The 20,451-nt window shown below is 34.8% G+C and overlaps 1 protein-coding gene across 2 annotated transcripts in view; it reads right to left on the bottom strand.

The window, feature by feature from the left end:
- The window catches only part of NAV3 (neuron navigator 3), a 247,066-nt gene that overhangs the window by 147,157 nt on the left and 79,458 nt on the right, over window positions 1-20,451 (bottom strand). For both annotated transcript variants that reach the window (XM_062492048.1, XM_062492049.1), the window contains exons 4-5: window positions 6,231-6,303; window positions 2,373-2,550 (exon numbers count right to left, since the gene is read on the bottom strand). In XM_062492048.1, coding sequence (XP_062348032.1) covers window positions 2,373-2,550; window positions 6,231-6,303 — 251 coding nt within the window. The remainder of the gene's footprint in view (window positions 1-2,372; window positions 2,551-6,230; window positions 6,304-20,451) is intronic.

The raw sequence follows: 20,451 nt of genomic DNA, 5'->3' as shown, positions 1-20,451 counted from the left end.
TATTTGTGGAAAACTTGTTTGCACATTTTTCTTAGGAGGGGAAATATTTTATGCTAATTTCTTTACATTACTTCAAAACAATGAAAAATAAAAAAAAAAGGAAAAAGAAAATTAGTATAAAAATAATTGTATTTCTGTTTGTTTCTAAGTTCCAGGGCTCCTTGATTTGCTAGCAGCTCATAACACTAGATGTATTTATGGTAGAAGGTAGAAATTTTCATACAGAGGAAAGTTTTTAGTAGGCATCTTTATTTATCTTTAAATACTTAAATGAAAAATATATGGATAGAAGAAACCATACTCCCTCAGGCAATACAGAAGTTTATAGTAACAAGACTCAAACTTCTCTATATCTGAAAGCAAACAGAAAAAATATTGCTTTCAGTTTACAGATGAGAAATAAGAAAGATGGCATCAATCTTGGTCTGGTAATTTTTTACATAGAAATATTTTACAGCCAAAACCTAGCTATGGACAGAAATGTAATCAAAGAATTAAATGATTTTAAACTCCTAGATTAAAGTGGAAGGTCTAAAGCACACTGATGGGAGTTGAATATTTTTTACACCAGTCTTCACACCTCACTCTACAAAATCATAAATGTGGAGGATCTGGGAAACGGAATAATTGTATTTCTTCTTAATGAAGCATGTTACAACATAGCAAAAAAAGAAGAGGAGAAAAAGGTGCAGAAGGACCATGAGATCTCAGGAAATTATAATGGAAAGCTAAATAAAAGATTCATCACATCTTTGCCTATCATGTGCAATCACTGTCATCCAAATAGTAAAGAACCTGCTTTACCCAGGGTGTTTTTAGACAAACCCTTGCAATAGTCAAGATGTATAAAGGAACACTGTAAATTTTTCTTTGTTGTTGTTATTAAAAATTCACCATGGGCAAATTACAAAATCAGGAAATATTTCAGTTCTTTCACTAAATTAAAAACAAAAAAAACCAGTAACCAAAGGCATTTACAGGAAGCTGGCTAAGTTCTTAATTCCCCTGATTAAAGCTGTGAACACTTAATTCTTGAATAACAAGATGTTACTCCCTCTCAAGTAATATTAAATATCCTTCATAAAGCTGAAATTCAGCTTTTGAAAATGTTGAGAATGGTTAAACTCTTCTAGGACCCTACCATAGTTTCCTAGATTACATATTAATAGTATAATTCACAGGAAAAGCCTTCAAAGACATTAATTTTCAGCAGCAGAAAAATAAAAGAATTTCACTTCGTAATGCCCCAGACAAACACGTGTATCTTAATTTTTGCATCAAATGAGATAATCAAAATGCTATTAGCAACACTTTCCTCCAAAATGTATTTTTAAAACATTTCTATTTCCAAGGTATAGATTTATATCAGGTTGAAGTGTTAAAGCTTTGTCAATTGAAGAAGAAATATGTTTATTATATATATGAAAGTGTAAGCTATACATCAATGGAATTAAGAACCAGAATCTCAATATATTAGCCTAATGCTTTTAATCCAATCTAGATCATTGACTTCCTATATTACAGACATACAGTCGTCCAGTAAGTCCACAAAAATGGTTTAAGCAAGGATATAAAAAAATGGAACAAATACTAAACCCTACAAAGCAACAGACAAAACTCTTCATGAAGACATAGAGCTGCCATTTTTTTTAAACTTCCCCAATAAAATATACATTGTTAATACTCTTTCCATTTAAAGATATACTTGTCTTTCAAACTCATTCTTCTATAGTGCCCTTTAATAAACTATCTTCTGAAAATATGTTTTCAGATGCAGTCTGAAAGCAATGTAATTCAGCAATTATTGGATTCTGATAAGTGCCTTGCTTTCTTAAAACTAAATAAAAAACTGGCTCTTTAAAAGAAACAACTAGATTAAAGCTATTTCTTCTCCCTTTTAAAAAAACCTTCAAATAGAATTAGGCCCTCAAAAAAACAGAATATGTGGGGACAAAAAGAGTTTATAACAAATTAAAGTATTAATTGTGCCTTTCCCCCATCCATTTTGTTAATTATTTGAAATTTTTAATTTACCTTAGGAACTGGATATGTGAAGAAAACATGAAAATCACTAGTATACTAACCACACGGTGTGCTAGCAGCCTCTTATTGTGCAATGGGCAGAAAAATCAATAATAAATAAAGGCTTACAATTAATTAAAACTGGAACTATATCTAATTGGGAATGTTCTCTGCTCTTGCTCTAACTCTACTCCCAAGAAATGCAGGCTTGTTACCAAAAAACACATTGAAACCACTGGGTAAATAACTAAAAAACATTTACATGGCCTAATTTTCATACAAAATTTTGTCTTTTTCAAACAGAAAAATAAAAAGCTTTTACATCTGACAAAAATGACTTCTTAACCTACCTTGACTGCATATCTTGGTGTGTTTTGGACTGGCTGATATCAGCTGGAGTTGAAGGGACTTGCTGTTGTAGCTCCACCAAAGACTGGTAGTACTGTTGCTGATGATGTTGCTGCTGTTTGTACCGAGACAAACTGAAAAACAGCCCTAAAATGGCTTTCAAATTTCCATTCCTTATTTCTATTAACAAGAAAAAAAAAAGAGAGAAAAGGAAGTGAAAATACTTTGGTTTAGACTTCAGTTCTGTAAAAGTCATACTGAAATATGTGTGTACATACCTATAGCTATACATGTTTATGTCATAGCTCTTCATTTGCCTGTAATATCAGAGACATTTTAGTGTCACTAATAGTTTATTTTTTATTATAATTTTTGGGTTTTTATGTGTCAGTGTTGCAGTAAACACCTATCTCCACAATGCCTTCATGATGGCTCATTTGCAGGGTCATAAAGAAGAGTATACCCAATCTTAAACAGGACACAATCTGAAATGAATAGTCCTGTCTCAACAAAGTACAAATATTCTAATTAAAGCTCATTCAGAAAATTCTGAATTCTTTCTGGTCTTAAATATACATCCCTTCAAATCTCATTACTTTAAATTACTATTTTTGCTTTCAGGGCAAATTCTGTGCACATTGGTAATAAATAGTGAGTTCTGGAAAAATTGAAAAGACTGTATGGTAATGGCTCTTGTTGGTGAGCACACATCCATTCATATAGATGTGCAGGAAACGTGAGAGAAGAAAATGAAATGGAAGAAAAATGAAATGAAAATGAATGGAAGAAAATGAATGGAAGATTGCTTTTTAAAAAGGTGACTGTAATGCTCATGATTACATCTTTGAACTTTCAAATGACATGATTTTATAGCATTCTATTTTATACTGCTATTACTGATAATGAAGACAAGAAGTAAGCTTTGATGAGAGTAAACAGCTACTTGTATACAATTCTAGTGAACCCTGAAAGCATCCCTATCCCATTACATTTTTAGCTTTTGCCCAGCCCGAGACGAAGATTTTACAAGGATGTTGTTATTCTTGGCTGATAGAGGATCTCATTGTCAAAAAAGAAACCTCAGAAGACTTTAATGAAATTATCTGCAGCATGTAGGTCTCTTCATAACCTCATTATTAATTTTCTTTGGCACTGACCACCTGGTGAAAGGTTATTATTAGACCTATTGTCTTGCAACCTGACATGTAATGCCACAACTATTCTGCCTTCCCTGCAAATCAAAATACTGAGCTATGTGTGCTACATACCTTTCCTAGGCAAATTTTCAAGTTGAATTTATATAAAATTAATATCATTTTCATGTCTCTTAAACCATATTAATTTTCTTTCAATAGGATTAGGTAAAATGTTAATACATATACTAAGGCCAGCAAACACTGGAGCTTTTATGCTCACAACCTGTTCTTCAAAAGCAAACCCAGTCCTGAACACTGGAATATACTTTTCAAAATGTAGATTTGTTCTAAGCAGCCATACTTATTCAACTTCCTTGAGAAGATGCTGCAGGATCTTTGATTCGCAATGAGACTATGACAGATATGCAGAACTCTACCAGAACAAGTAAAATTTTTAGGCAACTATGACTTTTGCAGTCATGCTGGTTTCAAGGAAGATCATTGTCAAGAAATACAGAAAATTTGTACTTAAAAATACCCTAAAAACACCCCAGAAACCATGTAACCATCCATTTTAAGTGGCTCTGATTTGAGAAGATTGTCAATACACGACACCAGTTTATTTATTCTCATCATTTTGCAAAACTTAATGCCTAGATGAAGAATCCTTTGTTAAATCCCATTCAACAATTTTAATCTTAAAATTTTGCTCTTTTTGAGTTAATATATTACTATTTTTAGAGAAGGATGCTATCAGTAACTTTTTCTTTCCTCCTTTTGATAGAGTTAAAGTTAGAAGACCTCTCACAAGCAAAAAATCAAAAAATTTCTAATGTGTAGTAAACATATACTTGGAAAATGAGGGGACTGTTTTTCTTTGTAGCAACTGGATAACTATTTATCAACTGGGCTCTCAAGCAGGGATTCGGCAGTCAAGATTTAAAAATTACTTTTTTGCTAGACCTCTTTGCTCAGTTGTCAAAATGAGGTCATAAACTGGTTGCGAAATCCTCAAAATTAACAAGCTTATGGTTTATTGTTCCACAACCTTTCTGGTCATTAATAAATTACCCGGTAGTAAAAAGACACATTTACCAAAGTTTATTACGAGAAACTCCATTTCTTCTCCCCCTAAAAAACTGTACTATTCAGGATTATACATAGTAAAAATGGTATATTTAAGGTAATCACACCTCTGCAGTACTTTGAAGAATAGCATTATGAAGACAGTAGTGGATTTACCCCAGATTCATGACCAACTTTGTGATAGCAGAATTAATTTTAATCTTACTTCAGCACTAAATGTTAAAATCCAGTTTTGAAGAATAGTGAGCATTTTAAATCACAGTCCTTGCATTTATTCCTATGTAATAGTACTCTTTTGTAGTATATGAACTTAAAGCTACAAAAGTGAAGTTTATATACTATCAAAATTATTTTCCAAAGCAAAACCAAAGTAGAAATAAAGGCATTACGGAACGCACACAGATTCTGATTTTGAAAAGTACAGAAAATTTGTCATGTGCCATGTCAAGATATTAAAGAATGATAAGTATCCTCATAAAATAAATTCATGCTATTCACACATTTAATTTATACCTTATATGAAAGTAAAAATAGTGTGCTCTAGAATTTATGGTTCTAAATATCTTTGAGGTGAATGACAGCTTGAAAAATTTCAGTATTCTCTTGCAACAAGATATCTACAAGTACACACAAACGTTCTCTTTAATCGCTTAAGGAGCTTTTCACAATTTGACAACCAAGATGAATAGATAGTACATATCATGTCTGTGTTGCTAGATATCCTAGATAGGTTCAGATGGTGAATGACAGTAATTCTGAGCTAATTGAAAAATCTAATAGTGGTTAGCACTCCAAATTTTTTCTCCATGAATCTTCCAGAATTCAACTGAAATTATCATCATTGAAAAAATAAAAAATCCTTCCAGCTTTTAGTTGTGCTACAAGCAAAAGTAAAATACAGGGTTGCATCTCTGGACCTGTTACCTTCAGGTGCCATAGAGGTCAAAAGGATTTTGAAGGTGCTCAGCACCTTGCAGAACTGCTTCATTTGCTACAGGACATGTACATGTACATTTTATTAATTCATTTGACTCTTACATGAACAGTGGGATATTACATAATAATTAAGACAACTGGTATTTCTAATGCTTTTGTGTATTATTTATCCATTAGTTGCAACCATGTTAGGCAATCATTTATGGTGACTAATACAGCAGAACAACTGAAGCAGCAAAGCCATGCACTCTTTCACATAATAGGAGACATCAAAGGAATACTGTAATTTTCAGACTCATCTGGATAACATTACTAGTAATAATAAATTTGCTGAAACAAATAATCTTCCCTGGGTTTATTTAACTGAGCAAGATTCTTATGTTCTTGTTTGCTGTTTTGAATCAAATATATGAACAAGTGGAAAGAAGAAGTATGCCTGGGATGTTCTGTGCTATCTAATATTGTGGAGGTAACATGAAAACAATAATACCATTGAAAAAATATTGTTTTAAAACACTGTCTCAAGCTTCATAAACATTGCACTTCTTGGTTCAATTTCAAGGGAAAATTTAAAAGGAAACTCTCTCACTTGTCACTAATCTATATTTGCATGCTGTTCAGGACAGCTGGAGCTTGGTATTTAGGTGCAAGTGATTTCAGAATAAAATCTTGTTATGTGTTCCGATTATTTGTTTCTCTTACCTTCTGCAGAAAGACCTTGGACATTTACGCCTCTGGCTGCCAGAAAGCTAAGGCAGACATCAACATTCTCAATCTGCAACATGAATAGAAATAATGAGCAGGATAAGACTATTTGACGAATCATAGAAATGTTGAGAGGGGGAAGAAACAAAAAAAAAAAAAAAGCCCAGGAATGAATACTTTACATTCATTGCATACTGCAGCTCTTTGCCAAAGTTTAGCAAGAATGATTATTGCTAATTGGGGAATCAAGATAAAGCTTTCATTGTCTGCTTTGGTGCTTAAAAATAATACACAAATGCCCAATCCAGAATGGCATGCTGGCAACTCAGCAACCCACCCAGTTAACATAAAACTGGATTTTGCATGCTACAAACATGCAGCAGTGAAAGCACACATAGAGAATTAGACATTGAGTGTATCTCTGGAGATGTGAATGGCTGAGTTTACTAAAAAACGTAAGCAAAAACCTGCAATGATGTAAGCAAAGGTACTGGCTTGGGTTGATTTAGGATTCTGTGAAAATTATACCACTCTCATAAGTGGTTGTTCCTCTAATTATTTTCCTTCATATCTTGCAATAAGTAAATTCAACTTATTTATTGTTTATGCTCCTCAGAGGAGTTCTTGCTTAATAAAAAGCATGGTGTTGGCTTCTTCTGGAGATTTAGAAGAAATCTACAGTTACCACAAAGAGAGCTAAAGAGAGCTTTAGGTACAAACATGAGAACTTTTTACCTAAAGAAAGCTTTAGGTACAAAAATGTAGCCAAAGTGTAGATCAATAAAAGGATTAAACTGCTGCCTCTAAAATGAATAATCACAGAATTAGTCTGCTTTCATGTATCTATTTCTAATAGACGAGGGAGACAGGGTGTTCCAAAAGGTTGAGTCACCATCCTCAGCTGATCACCCCAGTCCTTCCAGGACCTCTGAAGGAATAATCAGCTATAAATGTAAAAATTATTATTTTGTCTATAAATATGCTGCTATGAAAACAGAAAAAATATGTATAGAGAGGTGTCTTGTTTCAAGTGGCTTCAACAGGTTTGATTTTAAAATACTTTAGGTTGATGCATTTATTTCAAGGCAATTGGGACCACAAAAATAAAACAAAATTTTAACAGTATATTTTAAATACCTACTATCATTGGAGAATATTAAAAATAAAGCGAAGAATATTCAACACCAAAAACATAAAGCTGCAGTGGCCCAAGTCCATGCAGTTATTTTATTTGAATGTTTACATGCTTTACAATATCTCATGTCAGTGGTTTTCAACCATCAAAACATAAGGAATAAATTCATTCCTGGAATGAAAGCTACTTGAAGGATCTTTCTGATAGCAAAGATCCTAGGCAGTATCTTTTCCTGACTAGGAAAGTCTTTGACTACTGTCATCTTTCTATAGGAATTCTGCCATTGTCCTCTGGAAATAGTAGTAGCTAAAAGGATATAAATATTCTTTTTACTACTGACCCTACAAATATGTATTATCAATCTACAGACTGTCTTGATCCATGGGTATAAATGTATAAATTTATTAATATCTGAAAAATATTTATATATGCTCTTCAAGGACAATAAAGGACAACACACTGCTAAACACATTTTTAGAAGTCTTTTCAAACCTTGATTTCAAGGGCATGCAAACATTTACAGTGAATGATAAATAATCTCTTTACTGAATCAATTACAGAAGAAAACCAAAACTCTTAAGTCTGCAGGTAATTAATGAAATCTACCAAAAAACTGGGGTCTACCATAAAGCTTTCATAAATCAGTTTGGTGGGTGTCACCAATTTTCACATCTTAGAATGTGGAATAACAGTCCTAAAATCAATGGGATTACTCCAGCTCTGGCCCAACACAATCGCTGCAGAAACCCAGGCATTAAATGTCATTTTCTCAAATGCTTATGTAGCTTTACACCACGAAAAAACCCAAATTAACTAGGTAATTTTGTTAAGACATAGAGACGCGACACAGCTAAATCAGTCGCAAGCTGGCTGGAGCTAAAATAGGAAGATCTGATTCTTCCTCACCTCCTCTTCCTCCCAGGTGAGAGGGCCCTGCTGCCGCTGGGCTCCAGCGCTTCTCTGGGCTCACCAGGGGCTGGCTCCGCGCAGGGAACTCACCCAGCAAAAGGCAAAGGGACTTGAGTCACTCGGCTCCCCAAGCCGCCAGATAAGCACCGGAGCCAGCACAGGGGAGGGCGTGTCCCAGCCTGAGTAAAGCCGGCTTTGGGAGAGGAAAGGGGAGGTGGGAAGGAGGGACAGGGTGCAAGGTGCTGCTCCTGGCTCAGCCTGACCTCCAGCTAAACCCCTGCATCAGCTGGGAAAATAGTGCACGTGAAGAGAGTGTTTCTACTCAACCTTTAAACAATGTCAACTGCATCAGAAAAAAAGTCTTTGAAAGGAATATTTTTCTGCCCTGGAAAAACTGGAAAGAAATGAAGATTTGGTGGGCTATTAGCTGTATTACTCATTGTGTCTGGACCTTTGGGAAATTCTGCTCTCTAATTTAGTACTGGAAGCCAAATGGAGGGGAAAAAATGGGGAAAAAAGGCAAGAAAAATCAGTATGGTACATCAGTAACACCCATCTTCAAATAACAGGAACAATATTTCCTAACACATATTCTAGTTCAATCAAGTCATTTTTGATAATGGGCATTATGCAGTAGTTCAGGAGACCACAGTTATAACAAAAACCTAGTTCACTGGAGAATATTTGAGCCCTAATGTGAAAACATCTCACTATCTACCTGCAATACTGAATAGCCAGAAAATAACAAGCCTAATACCTAAACCTTCATACACATTTAGTGAAAAATATCCTATAGAAATAGCATTTGGTTACTTTATGTGACTACCTTTCAGCATGTGTCTCTGAAGTCATGTCTCTTAAACACTCAGAAAAGAAAACTAATTAGAACCACTAACACCAATGACTCAGTATGCTGCAGAACTACAAAGCAAATTCTGTTTAGCTTCAGAGTTCACCAAGAGAAGTGCAACAGAAGCCCTGAGTCCAAAGTCACCCTTTTGGTAGGGGTGTATGAAGCAATAGCAGTGGCCAGCTGTCAGACAATAGACTGGGGTTGCACTGTTAGCCTTATAATAAAGTCTTGTTTTGACTTGCGAATTGAGCAAGTTTGGTGTGGCAACTCACAGGCCCTTAATACCCTGAAAATGTCAGAAAACAACTCTTGCAGTCAGTTTTCTGATAATAACTGCAGTTACTATACAACCCTCAGAAACTCTTAGGGGATTCAACGAGACATGCATTAATACATTTTTGGGTTATTTTCACTTTCTTTCCACTCCAGTCTCAAAAATGTTAGCCTTAAAATTGTCGCATTCTGAAGCTCGTAGTGCGTCCCTAAATATTGCTTTAATTACCTACTTCTTGCCCTGGCAAACCACAGTTATTCTTTGAACTCAAACCCAAGCAGCCCCAAACACTTTTTCTTCAACCTCACACACAGATGAGAGTAATTTTGCAATTACAAAAGTTCCAAGAGATTTCAAGCAGCTTCCATTCCTCAGTACTGTTTCAACCAAGAGTGGTACAAATTCCTGAAGTCCATGTTTATATAAGTAGTTATTCACTGGGATAAACTTCTCCTAGAGCTGACACTGTGTGTGTAGAATTCTACTGCTTGTATATCAGCAGCTGAAGATTTTGTGGTGTAACACAACACAGACACCAGACAAATTTTGTACCTTATATGTGACCACAAGTCTGTAGTGAACTTTGCCTGCAAAAAGAACTAATTTATAGCAGCGATTATATTTATCATTATAGTGAGTAGTATAAGAACTACAAGGTATTGTAGCAGAAGATATCACTCATTACAGTACAGAATTCAGGATATACAGACTGACTCCAAATCTTACATATCATGCCAGAGAGGAGTCTCAAATTTGCCAATTGGTACACGTTGCCAAGATCAGACTGCTGTTTTTGATAAAGTTCTCCATCACTGCCAATACCTGATTTTTATTTTGTTCCAAGGCTCTTATTTTATATTAAAGATTCAAAAGAGTGGAATAAATGCAGCACATTGAGTAGCAGAACTTCAATATTAAAAACCCTAACAACTATAAATAGGATAAGTTAACAATATAATAACTCTTCATTGCCATATAGGTATTTACCACTTAGCTATTCAATGAACCATGTTGAAAGTCTAACAACACTGCATGAAATTGCTTTTTAGAGGTAACAAAAAACCTAATTCTGATGCCTAATCACCTCCTTATCAAAACTCAAGGATATGATGTCAAATTCTGAAATGTATCTCCAGCATTGTGGTTAAAGATACACTTGGCTAAGATGAAGATAATTTAGGAATTAATTTGTGGGCATCATCAGGTAGATAAGACCATTTCATACCTTTTAATTTAAGCCTAATGGGTTATGCTTACAACATATTAAGCTTTCTTCATTAATGTGATCCTTTTAATAGTATTCATATGCATAGCATCATAAAAAAGCACCTGGAATACTTTACACCATCAATACTAGTGATCTCCAATACATTTTTACACTGACATTTAAGGGGATACAGTTTGTATGATGATGTACAAATAAACATCGGTGTCACAGTTCTGATAATATTAATAGATTAGGTGGCATGCAAAGAAGATATATTGGAGATACGTTGACACACGTGATATTGTGTAGTTGTGGGTAATCTGCTTTTGAATGAAAGCTATTTGAAATTTATCAACAGAAATAAATCACAAAATCAGACTGGGGGAGTAGCATGTAGATAAACAGTAGTACTTAAAACCCAGCTGACTTACAGGAAGAGCTCATTTGTGGGATGTACTCACCAGTGTGTATAAGAGGCTCAAAAAATATCTTGCTTTGACTAACTCCCTTTATTAAGTTTATAGCAATACAGCTTACAAGAACATATAAATACACAAATTAGTTACTGTTTGCCTAATTTGAGCTTGATTCTTCCTGAAAAATGGGACACCTTTATAAAAACAACAAGTTATTACAACCACATAGAGTTTCTATACATATATGCTCTTAAATACTCTTGATTATTTTGGCAGCAAAACTAAAACAATAATTTCTGTTAGCACTTCATTCTGTGCTATCTTCCACAGTTCCATGTGTGTGTTTTGACATTCTGATTTGTGACACAATTCCCAGATAAAATTTGGCATAGTATTTTCCCTATAGAAGTTTTGTAATGGCTGATGGTTGATTAAGAACATCCATAGAAATAGTATTCCACAGAAATCCAGGGAATCACATACATGCTCACTTTCTAGAGAGCCAAATCTTCACAAAACTCTTCAGTATTTGGTGCCACTTTTTTTAAATTGTAATTAATAAATAGTACTACTTTGAGATTGGTATTACAGTATGAGATAGTATGTGTCACAATATCTGTATTTCAAATACACTTTACCATCATATTTCTTCCTAAATGTCCCCAAAATATTAACTTGAGTTGAGAGACATGCCATTGAATCTTCCTCCTTCATGGACATTCATCACTAATACAATGTTTGGAGGATTTAAATGAATGCAGAATTAGAAAATATATTACTGTTGTTACCCATCTCCTTCTCCTTCAAGTTCTGTAGCACTAGTAAAATCAAAATCAAATAAAATTCAGGCCTCACAGATGGCAACCTGGACTCTTAAATGTTTACGATTCACAGGTTGCATAAAATTATTAAAATTTAAAGAATGTAAAAGCAGATACTATTTGTCTGATTTTAACAGGAGTCACTAATGTAAGGACATGCACAAGCTTTTGAGTTCTGGCTGCTTATTCAGTAGGTCAGGTGCCCGTCATCTGGTCTCAGTGGCAGGCTACAGAAAGATCAGAGGTTCAGGCAAGCAACCAAGATGTCTTCATGAGTAAATAAAATTATTTTTGATGCACATGTTACAGTTGGTAAGAGAATTAAACTTTCCATATAGATTTACTGATATAGAGTGCTCTGGGAGACACTGAAAATTATTTCAAGTTGGAAATGGCCTAAACTCTTATTTTCCCATGTCCAATAGCAGTAAGAGAATTGGTCACGTACAATGTCACAAATTCATGCTTAAACCTCATACACACACTACCTAAACAGACCATTCTTTGGCCAAATGTATAAATGTTCACAACCTGCTATACCCATAGGTGTTCTCAGAGATTTAAAAGGACAAGTTTATTTCATTTTCTGTTCTTAAATGATTCATCCATTGCACACATCGTGACCTGTTGACAACTCACTTGCCGTGTGGGAAACACCCAGGTTTTTGGTTTGCTTTGTAATTTTGTTCCTTATGGGTTTTCTTCCCAGCTGGTTTCACTGCTTTGTATTTATATTCTGCCAGTCCTTAAAACAAAGAGCTAAAACGTTATAAGACAGAGAAATAGAAAATGTTTGCTGTTCTATAGTGCCATGGTTTTATCCTCAGTTTTATCATTCAGATTATTTAACAAAATCAGGCTTGATAAACCAGGCTTCATGAACTAGGCAGGTGGACATTTAGTTTTTTCCACTATGTACAAATGGGCATATGTTGAATACTTCCTTCACCGAAAAATAAACATCAAACAAGTTAACAATTTGCTCCATTTCAGTGATAATGGAATATACTGCTCACTACTTATAAGCATGCTTGGTTTATATATGTCTGTATGTGCTGTGATTTTCTAAGGCTGAGTATTGGGTGCAGAAATACATTTTTCATAGCTGACTTACTCTAAAAAGATCCAATGGAAGAGGTCAAAAGCACCATCCAGATTAAAGCTGATATACCAAAAAGGATTACCCAGTCCAATGTCCTTATCTTCCTGCCTATCCAGTCTTCAAAAGCTGCACGTTCAACACATTCAACCCTGTCTGGGAGTCTAGGCGATTCTTAAATGATCACTTAAATAATATTCAGTATTGAGAGTTACATGTTCTTCACTGTAAAACAGACACTCAGCACAGCTGAAATTCTGTCCATCTCTTTAGAAAAAATGTGCAACTGATAATATAAATAAAATATAAAAAACTCTAATGCCTTCATGACTGTACATGTCCTGTGGGATAAAATGTACCTAATCCAAAATAAAAGTAAGAAATTATAATTTATTTTTTATAACATGTGGTGAGATTTATTAGAATTATTTGTAAAAGTATCGATCAGTAACCTCAATCATTATAAGAAGCACCTTCTATGCCACGTGTTCCATTCCAATCCATTTTTGATTCACCTGCTTTCTGTGAAAAGCTATCATGAAATTTTACTTGCAAAACTGTCATACCATTTTCACTACACTGTATTGTTGCATGTTATCCACAATAGCTGATTCATAGGTATTCTAAAAGGGAGGATCCTTTTTTAAATTTAAGAGTACTGTTTAAAAGAGAACAATGTGAAATAGAACTATATGGGCTTATTTTGCAAGTGTTATAATTGAACTATCAGAAGGAAGCTGGTTATATATATATATGTATGTGGATATATATATATATATATATATAGTGCAGTTTAAACACAGACAGAAAGAGATCTGCTTTGTTGTCTCTTGCATATTCAAATTTGTATGTTCTTGTTACCATATAAATATGTTCCTACTAAATTATTTAGATTTTTACTTTTGAACAAGACTTTCTGTAATTTGTATATTTCCATCAAGATTTCTTGTGAAGAAAGTGTACAAAGTATTACTATGCAATTCATTTTTTTCTAATACTACATAATAATACTACTTTGAAGAGCAGAGAATACACACAAATTCTTCTAAATCAGAAACTAAATGCAATGGGAAGAAATGTGGCCCAGAGTAATGCAAAACTTACAATGACTCTTCTGAGGAAGCAGTTTCATTTTAAATTTGCAGTTTCTGCAAAAGATGCTCATATGGCAGGCTGTATGTTACACAGTTCCCTTGGCCACAGACTATGAGACTGAGTGAAATTTGCCATGAATTCTCCATTTCCCTAGAAATGGGGAAATTTGAAGAAAGACAAAATCTGGAGACAAACAAACTCTCAAAAATAATGTTATGTATTTTCTGATAATTTATTTCCCATAAGCTCCTACCATGGCAGTTTATTGGAATAACATTTTGTGACTACACTGGAAGGTAATGTCAAATTTCCACGGGTAGTGCAAAGTAGAAAACCCACCCAGATAAAACAGGTGTTAACAGTCCTGCTGGGAGATGTTTCGTGCATTCTGCTGACTTGCTGTTGCACGTGGCCTAGATTAAGGCACATTCCATATTTTCATCAAAATGATGACACACGTTAGGGGTTAAGTGGAATACACTGACATGCAGACACATTCAGCTTAACTCTTTTGTAGCAAACTCCACTTTATTTGCAATAGAATAATTTAAGGAGCATTTAATAAAAAAAATTATCAGTGAGCCATGTAGCTTCATTCCAGAAAACTGTTCCAAAGTAAGCATTGATTTTGCAATAAGAGACCATACATGCAAATTAAAAACTGATTTACTGGAGGCATTTGGGGAGAATTTTACCTTAGAGAATAATAACTACTGGTATGTAGAAAGCCTCCCAGGCAAAATTTTTAAGGAAATGATGCTAGAGTTATTTAACTGTTAGTTATCTTTTAAGGAAAAAATGACAATCTTATTTAAAACTGAAATCGCTTCCACTTCCTTTTCCAACAGATATTAAGGAACGTGCACATCAAATTCTCCCAACGTGCAGTCCAAACATCAAATATGACCAGTAAACCCAGAAATGTGAAAACAAATTAACTTCTCAAGTACTTGGAGAATTCAACAGACATATGTACTGACCTGCTGATAAAAGAATGTATGAGGTCACTGCTGGGGTCAAAGCATGCACTGGGGTGTGTATTGTTTTTAAGAAAATGGTACAGTGGGAATAGGATCACTTCTGGCATGAATTAGTCAGCCCTGTCAGGAAGACAAAAGCGATAATTTGCGTTGCAGATTTTTCAACTAGCTCCTCACTTGGTGCTTGGAGACCTTAGAGTGAATGCGAGATAATTTATGTAATGGCCAATGCAGCACATTGTGTGTTTGGTTTTTTCCTGTCTGTACACATCAGCAATTTAATGATTTTTTTTTAAATTCTAAATGAAAACAATCCTAATCATAATTTTTAGTTGGCCAAACAGATCATTATAAACATCTGCTGGTCATTTTCATATGAAACACAAAAATGCTCTATCCACAAACACAACAAACCCTCCACCACTCAACAGAAGAAAGCAAAATTTTACTCTGATCATCTATATAATGGTGTGAGCTTGCTTCCCCACTTTTTTACTCTCTCTTTCTGTTTCTTGCCTGCATTTGCACTCCCCATTTTTATTCAATAGTCTCTGCAGCAGACATTGTAAAGCAAAATATACAAGAATAGTAATTTTTGTAATGCTTTTGTGCTACTATAATAGAAATTGTGAGAAGAAAGCTTTGGATTTTTTGATTGGAATATAGTGCTGGGTTTGAACTCACAATACCATGGATGTATTTCAATATGTTGCACAAATTTATTAGCAAGCTAAATATGTCTGCACAGCAGAATGGATCGAAAGCAAAGACTGGACAAAATTCTCTTCCAGTGTCTGCAAAAAATTTGCTACTTCACAACTCTCGTCTCTATCGGTCTGAGGCCACCACCACCACCACCATGAAAGAGCCTTACACATGCACTAAGAACACAAAATTGAAGATAAATACTGCCCTGGGAGGACCTTTTTTTAAGGCAACGATAAAAAGAACTCTGTTTAAACGCAGTGTTTCTTAAAGCAAGGCTCTACTCTAGTGAGCCTTTCTACAAACTTTTTTATAAATTATGCAACATTTCTGAGTCAGCAAGGTACCAGTGTCTAAATATTTATGGAACTTGGCAACTTCTGAAAACTGGATGGCAATGTGAAAAAGCACGTTTCTTTAAAACAGAGGAGGTTCTCTCCATTAGGTCAAAAGAGAGTCGACAACAGAGTCTTCATTTATTAGATTTAATTAAACCCCTGAAAGAATTCCAGTTCTCTCCTTTACCACTACTTAATGCATAGCAACTTCATTCAGCTCCCTCAAAAAAGGAGCTTTTAGAAATAAGGGCAGCTTTAGAAATAAGGGCAGTGACGGAATGAATCCTTTAAAAGATAAGTAAACAAGTAAACTATGAGGCATTTCACTTCATCTCTTGAACTTTGCAACTAGAATCCATCCAGATGCACTGTGTGCTTGCTGAACCCTCTCTCTTGACTACATCAGAAGTCATAATGCTACATCTTGTGCAGGAGAGACACTAACAGTTTGCTCCTACCCACCTGGCCTTTTGATTTTATAAACATTCTAAGATTTTTTTAATTAGATACATTTTTCATATTACCCTGGGAATAGTTATAGAATTTATTGAACGGACAGTGTTTGTAGAACATTGAGCTCATCAAAAGAAAAGTGATAAAAAATACTTGTTATTAGCTCCCTCTAAAAGTACAGTGCAGTTTTCTGTTGGACGAAGTCTGTGGGTTGGTCCTCCAGCTGGAACTTAAAGTCCTTGGGAATATATGCATGAAAGAGCGCAAGTTACTAGTTTTCCTCTATGTTTAGTTTTCATATTATTTACTCAAATTGATCTAAACCCTTAAGAAAAAGACAAGAAAACCCAATGGTGAATTGACATCACAGGTTATTAAAACCATTCAGATTAAACCAGATATCTTTAAAATACACAGGGATAATAAAAGAGGCACATATTCACACTTTCACTTTTGTTAGTGTACCTGAGCATTGCATTTCAAACCATGCTTAGCATAATATACACAGGAATAAGAGGCCATGTTGTATATATTTTCATGTCATTCTTCTAAACAGCTTTCATGCTTGCTTATCTCTGCCTTTTTCTTTTAACTATGATAAGAATTTTCCTTATTTTCAGAAGGCTCTTGTGTCTAGATTCTCAGTCAGGGACAATAAAAGCACCTGGAACCACAGAAGACAGTGGGATATCTGCTTGCAAGCTCAACAAGGGTCAGATTTTTTTCTTGACTTTTCAGCCAAATGCTGTGAGAGAAATAGCAGAAGTGTTCAAGCCTATAAAATGAAGCCTTAACAAGCACTTGGGGCTTGTTGTCACATCACTTCCAAATGTAGCCAACAAAGTGTAAAAGTGTAGGAGGAAACAATTTTTTAAATAGTTATCCAAGTGTTCTAAAGTTCCAAAATATTGCCAGCATTGCTTAAAAAAAAATACGCATTTTAGAGGGGGCACATATTTTCAAATACATTAATTCATAAAATGCAACAATCTAAATCTTTCAAAACTGTTTATGCCAAGAAATCTAAACAGAAGTTTTATATATACAAGAACTGTGAAAACACCCTTGCACATATGTTTACCCTGGAGTATTATTGCTGATTTGCCCATGAACTAAGTAAGAGCTCTTACCAAAAGAAAAACAGCAAACACCTAATTTAAAGTTCTTACTGGGAGGAATTACTGAGAAAAATCTATGTCACAGGCAAAACAACTCACAAGGCTGGGATGCTGGTTAGTTAGTTATGTGTACAGTTAGAATACAGAAGATTATAACTATCTAACTACATGAACTACTATTTATGGAAAATAATTTTTAAAAAATTAATATGAACTACTACACGAAAATAGGTCTCAGTTCTTAAGTGTGGAAACCAACGGACAAAGAAAATTCTTATGGTGTTTTTGTTTTTTTTTCCCTAGAGGAAAAAGCCATTCATACATTCCCATTGTAATTCCAAAGAATCGCTGAAGAATCAAGAGCTATGAATAATCCAAACAAGGTTCTAATCAGCTGCCAATATAAGCCTAAACAAAATAAAATCTAATGGTTATAGAATTAAAGACTGCCAAAAGCTACAAGCTAAAATACAAACATATTTCTCTTTCAGGAAGTCTGTTGACATACACATTTCAGAACTTTGTGGGTTTGGTGTTGGTCCAGATGTCACCTGAAAGAGTTTCTAAGAACTGCATAGGTCAAAAAAAGGCTTTAAGTTGATATAAACTATCAAAAAGGCAAAAAAAATATTTGTGATCAGTTTGTGAGATTGAATAAAACCTTGTCCCAACAACAAAAAGTATCTTGGACATACACTGAAAATGAACCCTGCCTAGACTAATACATATCCAGACACTGGGCCAACTTAAAATAAGTTCAACTCTAAATAAGTACACCTCTGATTTATGTCATGTGGTCATCTGTTGATCATGACTCTGTAGTCAGCAGAGTCCTCAGTCTAGGAGCATTTTAAATAATTTCTGCACATCTGATAGCTGCCAAATGGATTACTTTATTTATATTTATACTATTTATTTCTGCTGAAACAAAAACGGTTGTAGTGTATTCTAACTATTTGTGTATTAAGTTTCAGGTCATAGTGGATTTATACAGATAAGTTACACTAAATAAAATAAGGAGATTGTATTAATATTTTAATTAACTTGATCAAAAGCCTTTGTATGAAAAGGGATTAGTTAATGTTGTTGAAATTGACTTTTGCTCTTCAATTGCTGTTAATTGAATTGCTGAGCAGTCTTCATAACTTGTTCTACAGTTAATTTAAACCAATTTACCCATCTGTACTTTAATAACATTGCCTCTAATAGGGTCACCAGCTGTAATAAAGTTCATATTTATTGTTAACATCCAGTCCAGTTCAAAGTCCATCAAAATCTTTACCAACACAGAATTTCAGGTGCCTCATGCTGTCTGGTCCCCCTTCAGGGTGGTCAGATCCATGGGCTCTTGACAGCAGGAGAAGGATGGCAGAGTGGTTATTTCAATGAATGAAAAAGCCATGACTACTCTCCATCTGGTCCTATGGCTGTGGATACGATTTTGAAGGACACATGACATTTTCTGACAGATACATCATGTTTCATTTTGACATTTCATGGAATATATGGTGATTACAACAGCAATGCATAAATACATACTTGAAAGAGCAGGCACAGAAGTACATTCTAACTCCCTAACACAGTAACTTTAGATGTTGGGGTAAGAGGAGGAGAATGAAGGAAAAAAAAAAAAGCCAGGGTCAATTGTTCTTTTTAAGTCACCCCTCACATTGTCATTGTCAGGGAGGGAATACTGACCTGATGGACCAATGCAGCATGCTAGTCATGTTCCAGCAATAGCACATTTGGGAGAGGATGTAAGTGGAAGGGATTTGCAGCAGGGTTCAAAGAGGAGTTTGTTCTTGGAATATAATTAGGGGCCAATAAAAGCACAAGGTTAGGTGGGTTAGTGTGCATAAAAGTCAAGGAACTCTGAAATGGTGAGTACGTAAAAGACACTGTAAAATCAAGCAGATTTGGCACTCTTTCCATGAAATAGGCTCACACTAAACTGCAGCAGATGTAGGCAGCTTCTGTTCCAGCAAAGATCAAGGGCAGAGTGAGAAAATACATCTGGACAGATCACAGTAGTTTCAATATGCACCTACTTTCATTCTTTCACTTTCTTTCCTAACATAGTAATTGTATTATATTCTGGAATTAGCGCAATAGTGCTGAAAAAACTCAAACTTTTTGAGGCAACAATTTTTTTATATTTTACTTTGTAACAGGACAGCAGGGAGAGGTTGTGAAGACTTTCTAATGAACGTCATAATTTTAAGTGCAGTGAGTCAGGATAGTTTTTGTTGCCACATTAGTCTATAATTAACAACTAGCTTGCTAAGACATTCTGTGTTACTTTATTAGCCTCGTGTCTTGCAGTGTCTTTGCTGTAAGACCTAACCTTTAAATACCAGGTATGTACAGAGGCTAAAAGATGATTGAGTGACCAGTACTGTCACCTAATCATAATATGCCACACAATACCTCCAAAAGCTTACACATTGGTTGGATGGCGTTCATTTTAATTTTAAACATATATGAGTGGTTAAAATTACAAGAAGGGTGTTTTCTTTCTTCACTTCTGCAGCTAAACTCACAACACAATCCCTGTTCCACCCTAACATTGCTAGTTCCTTTAATTACAATGGAAGCCACAACTTGTTGCTTTCTGGCACCCTCTGCTGCTCCACACATTACAACACAGACAGCATTTTATGGACAGTTGCAGAGTTCCTGTATCTCCATTAAAACATCTTCCCAGTAGTTGCATTTCCCAGCCCAACCAAGTAAAAGCTGATGATACTCATACTTGGTGTGTGTCCTAATTTATTGTTTGCAGATGTTAATGTTTAATTCTCAAAATCTGTCTAGT

Source organism: Cinclus cinclus, chromosome 4 (genome assembly GCF_963662255.1).
Source record: "Cinclus cinclus chromosome 4, bCinCin1.1, whole genome shotgun sequence".
In the NCBI taxonomy this organism is placed as follows: Eukaryota; Metazoa; Chordata; class Aves; order Passeriformes; family Cinclidae; genus Cinclus; species Cinclus cinclus.
This window is presented reverse-complemented; position numbering and strand designations above follow the sequence as displayed.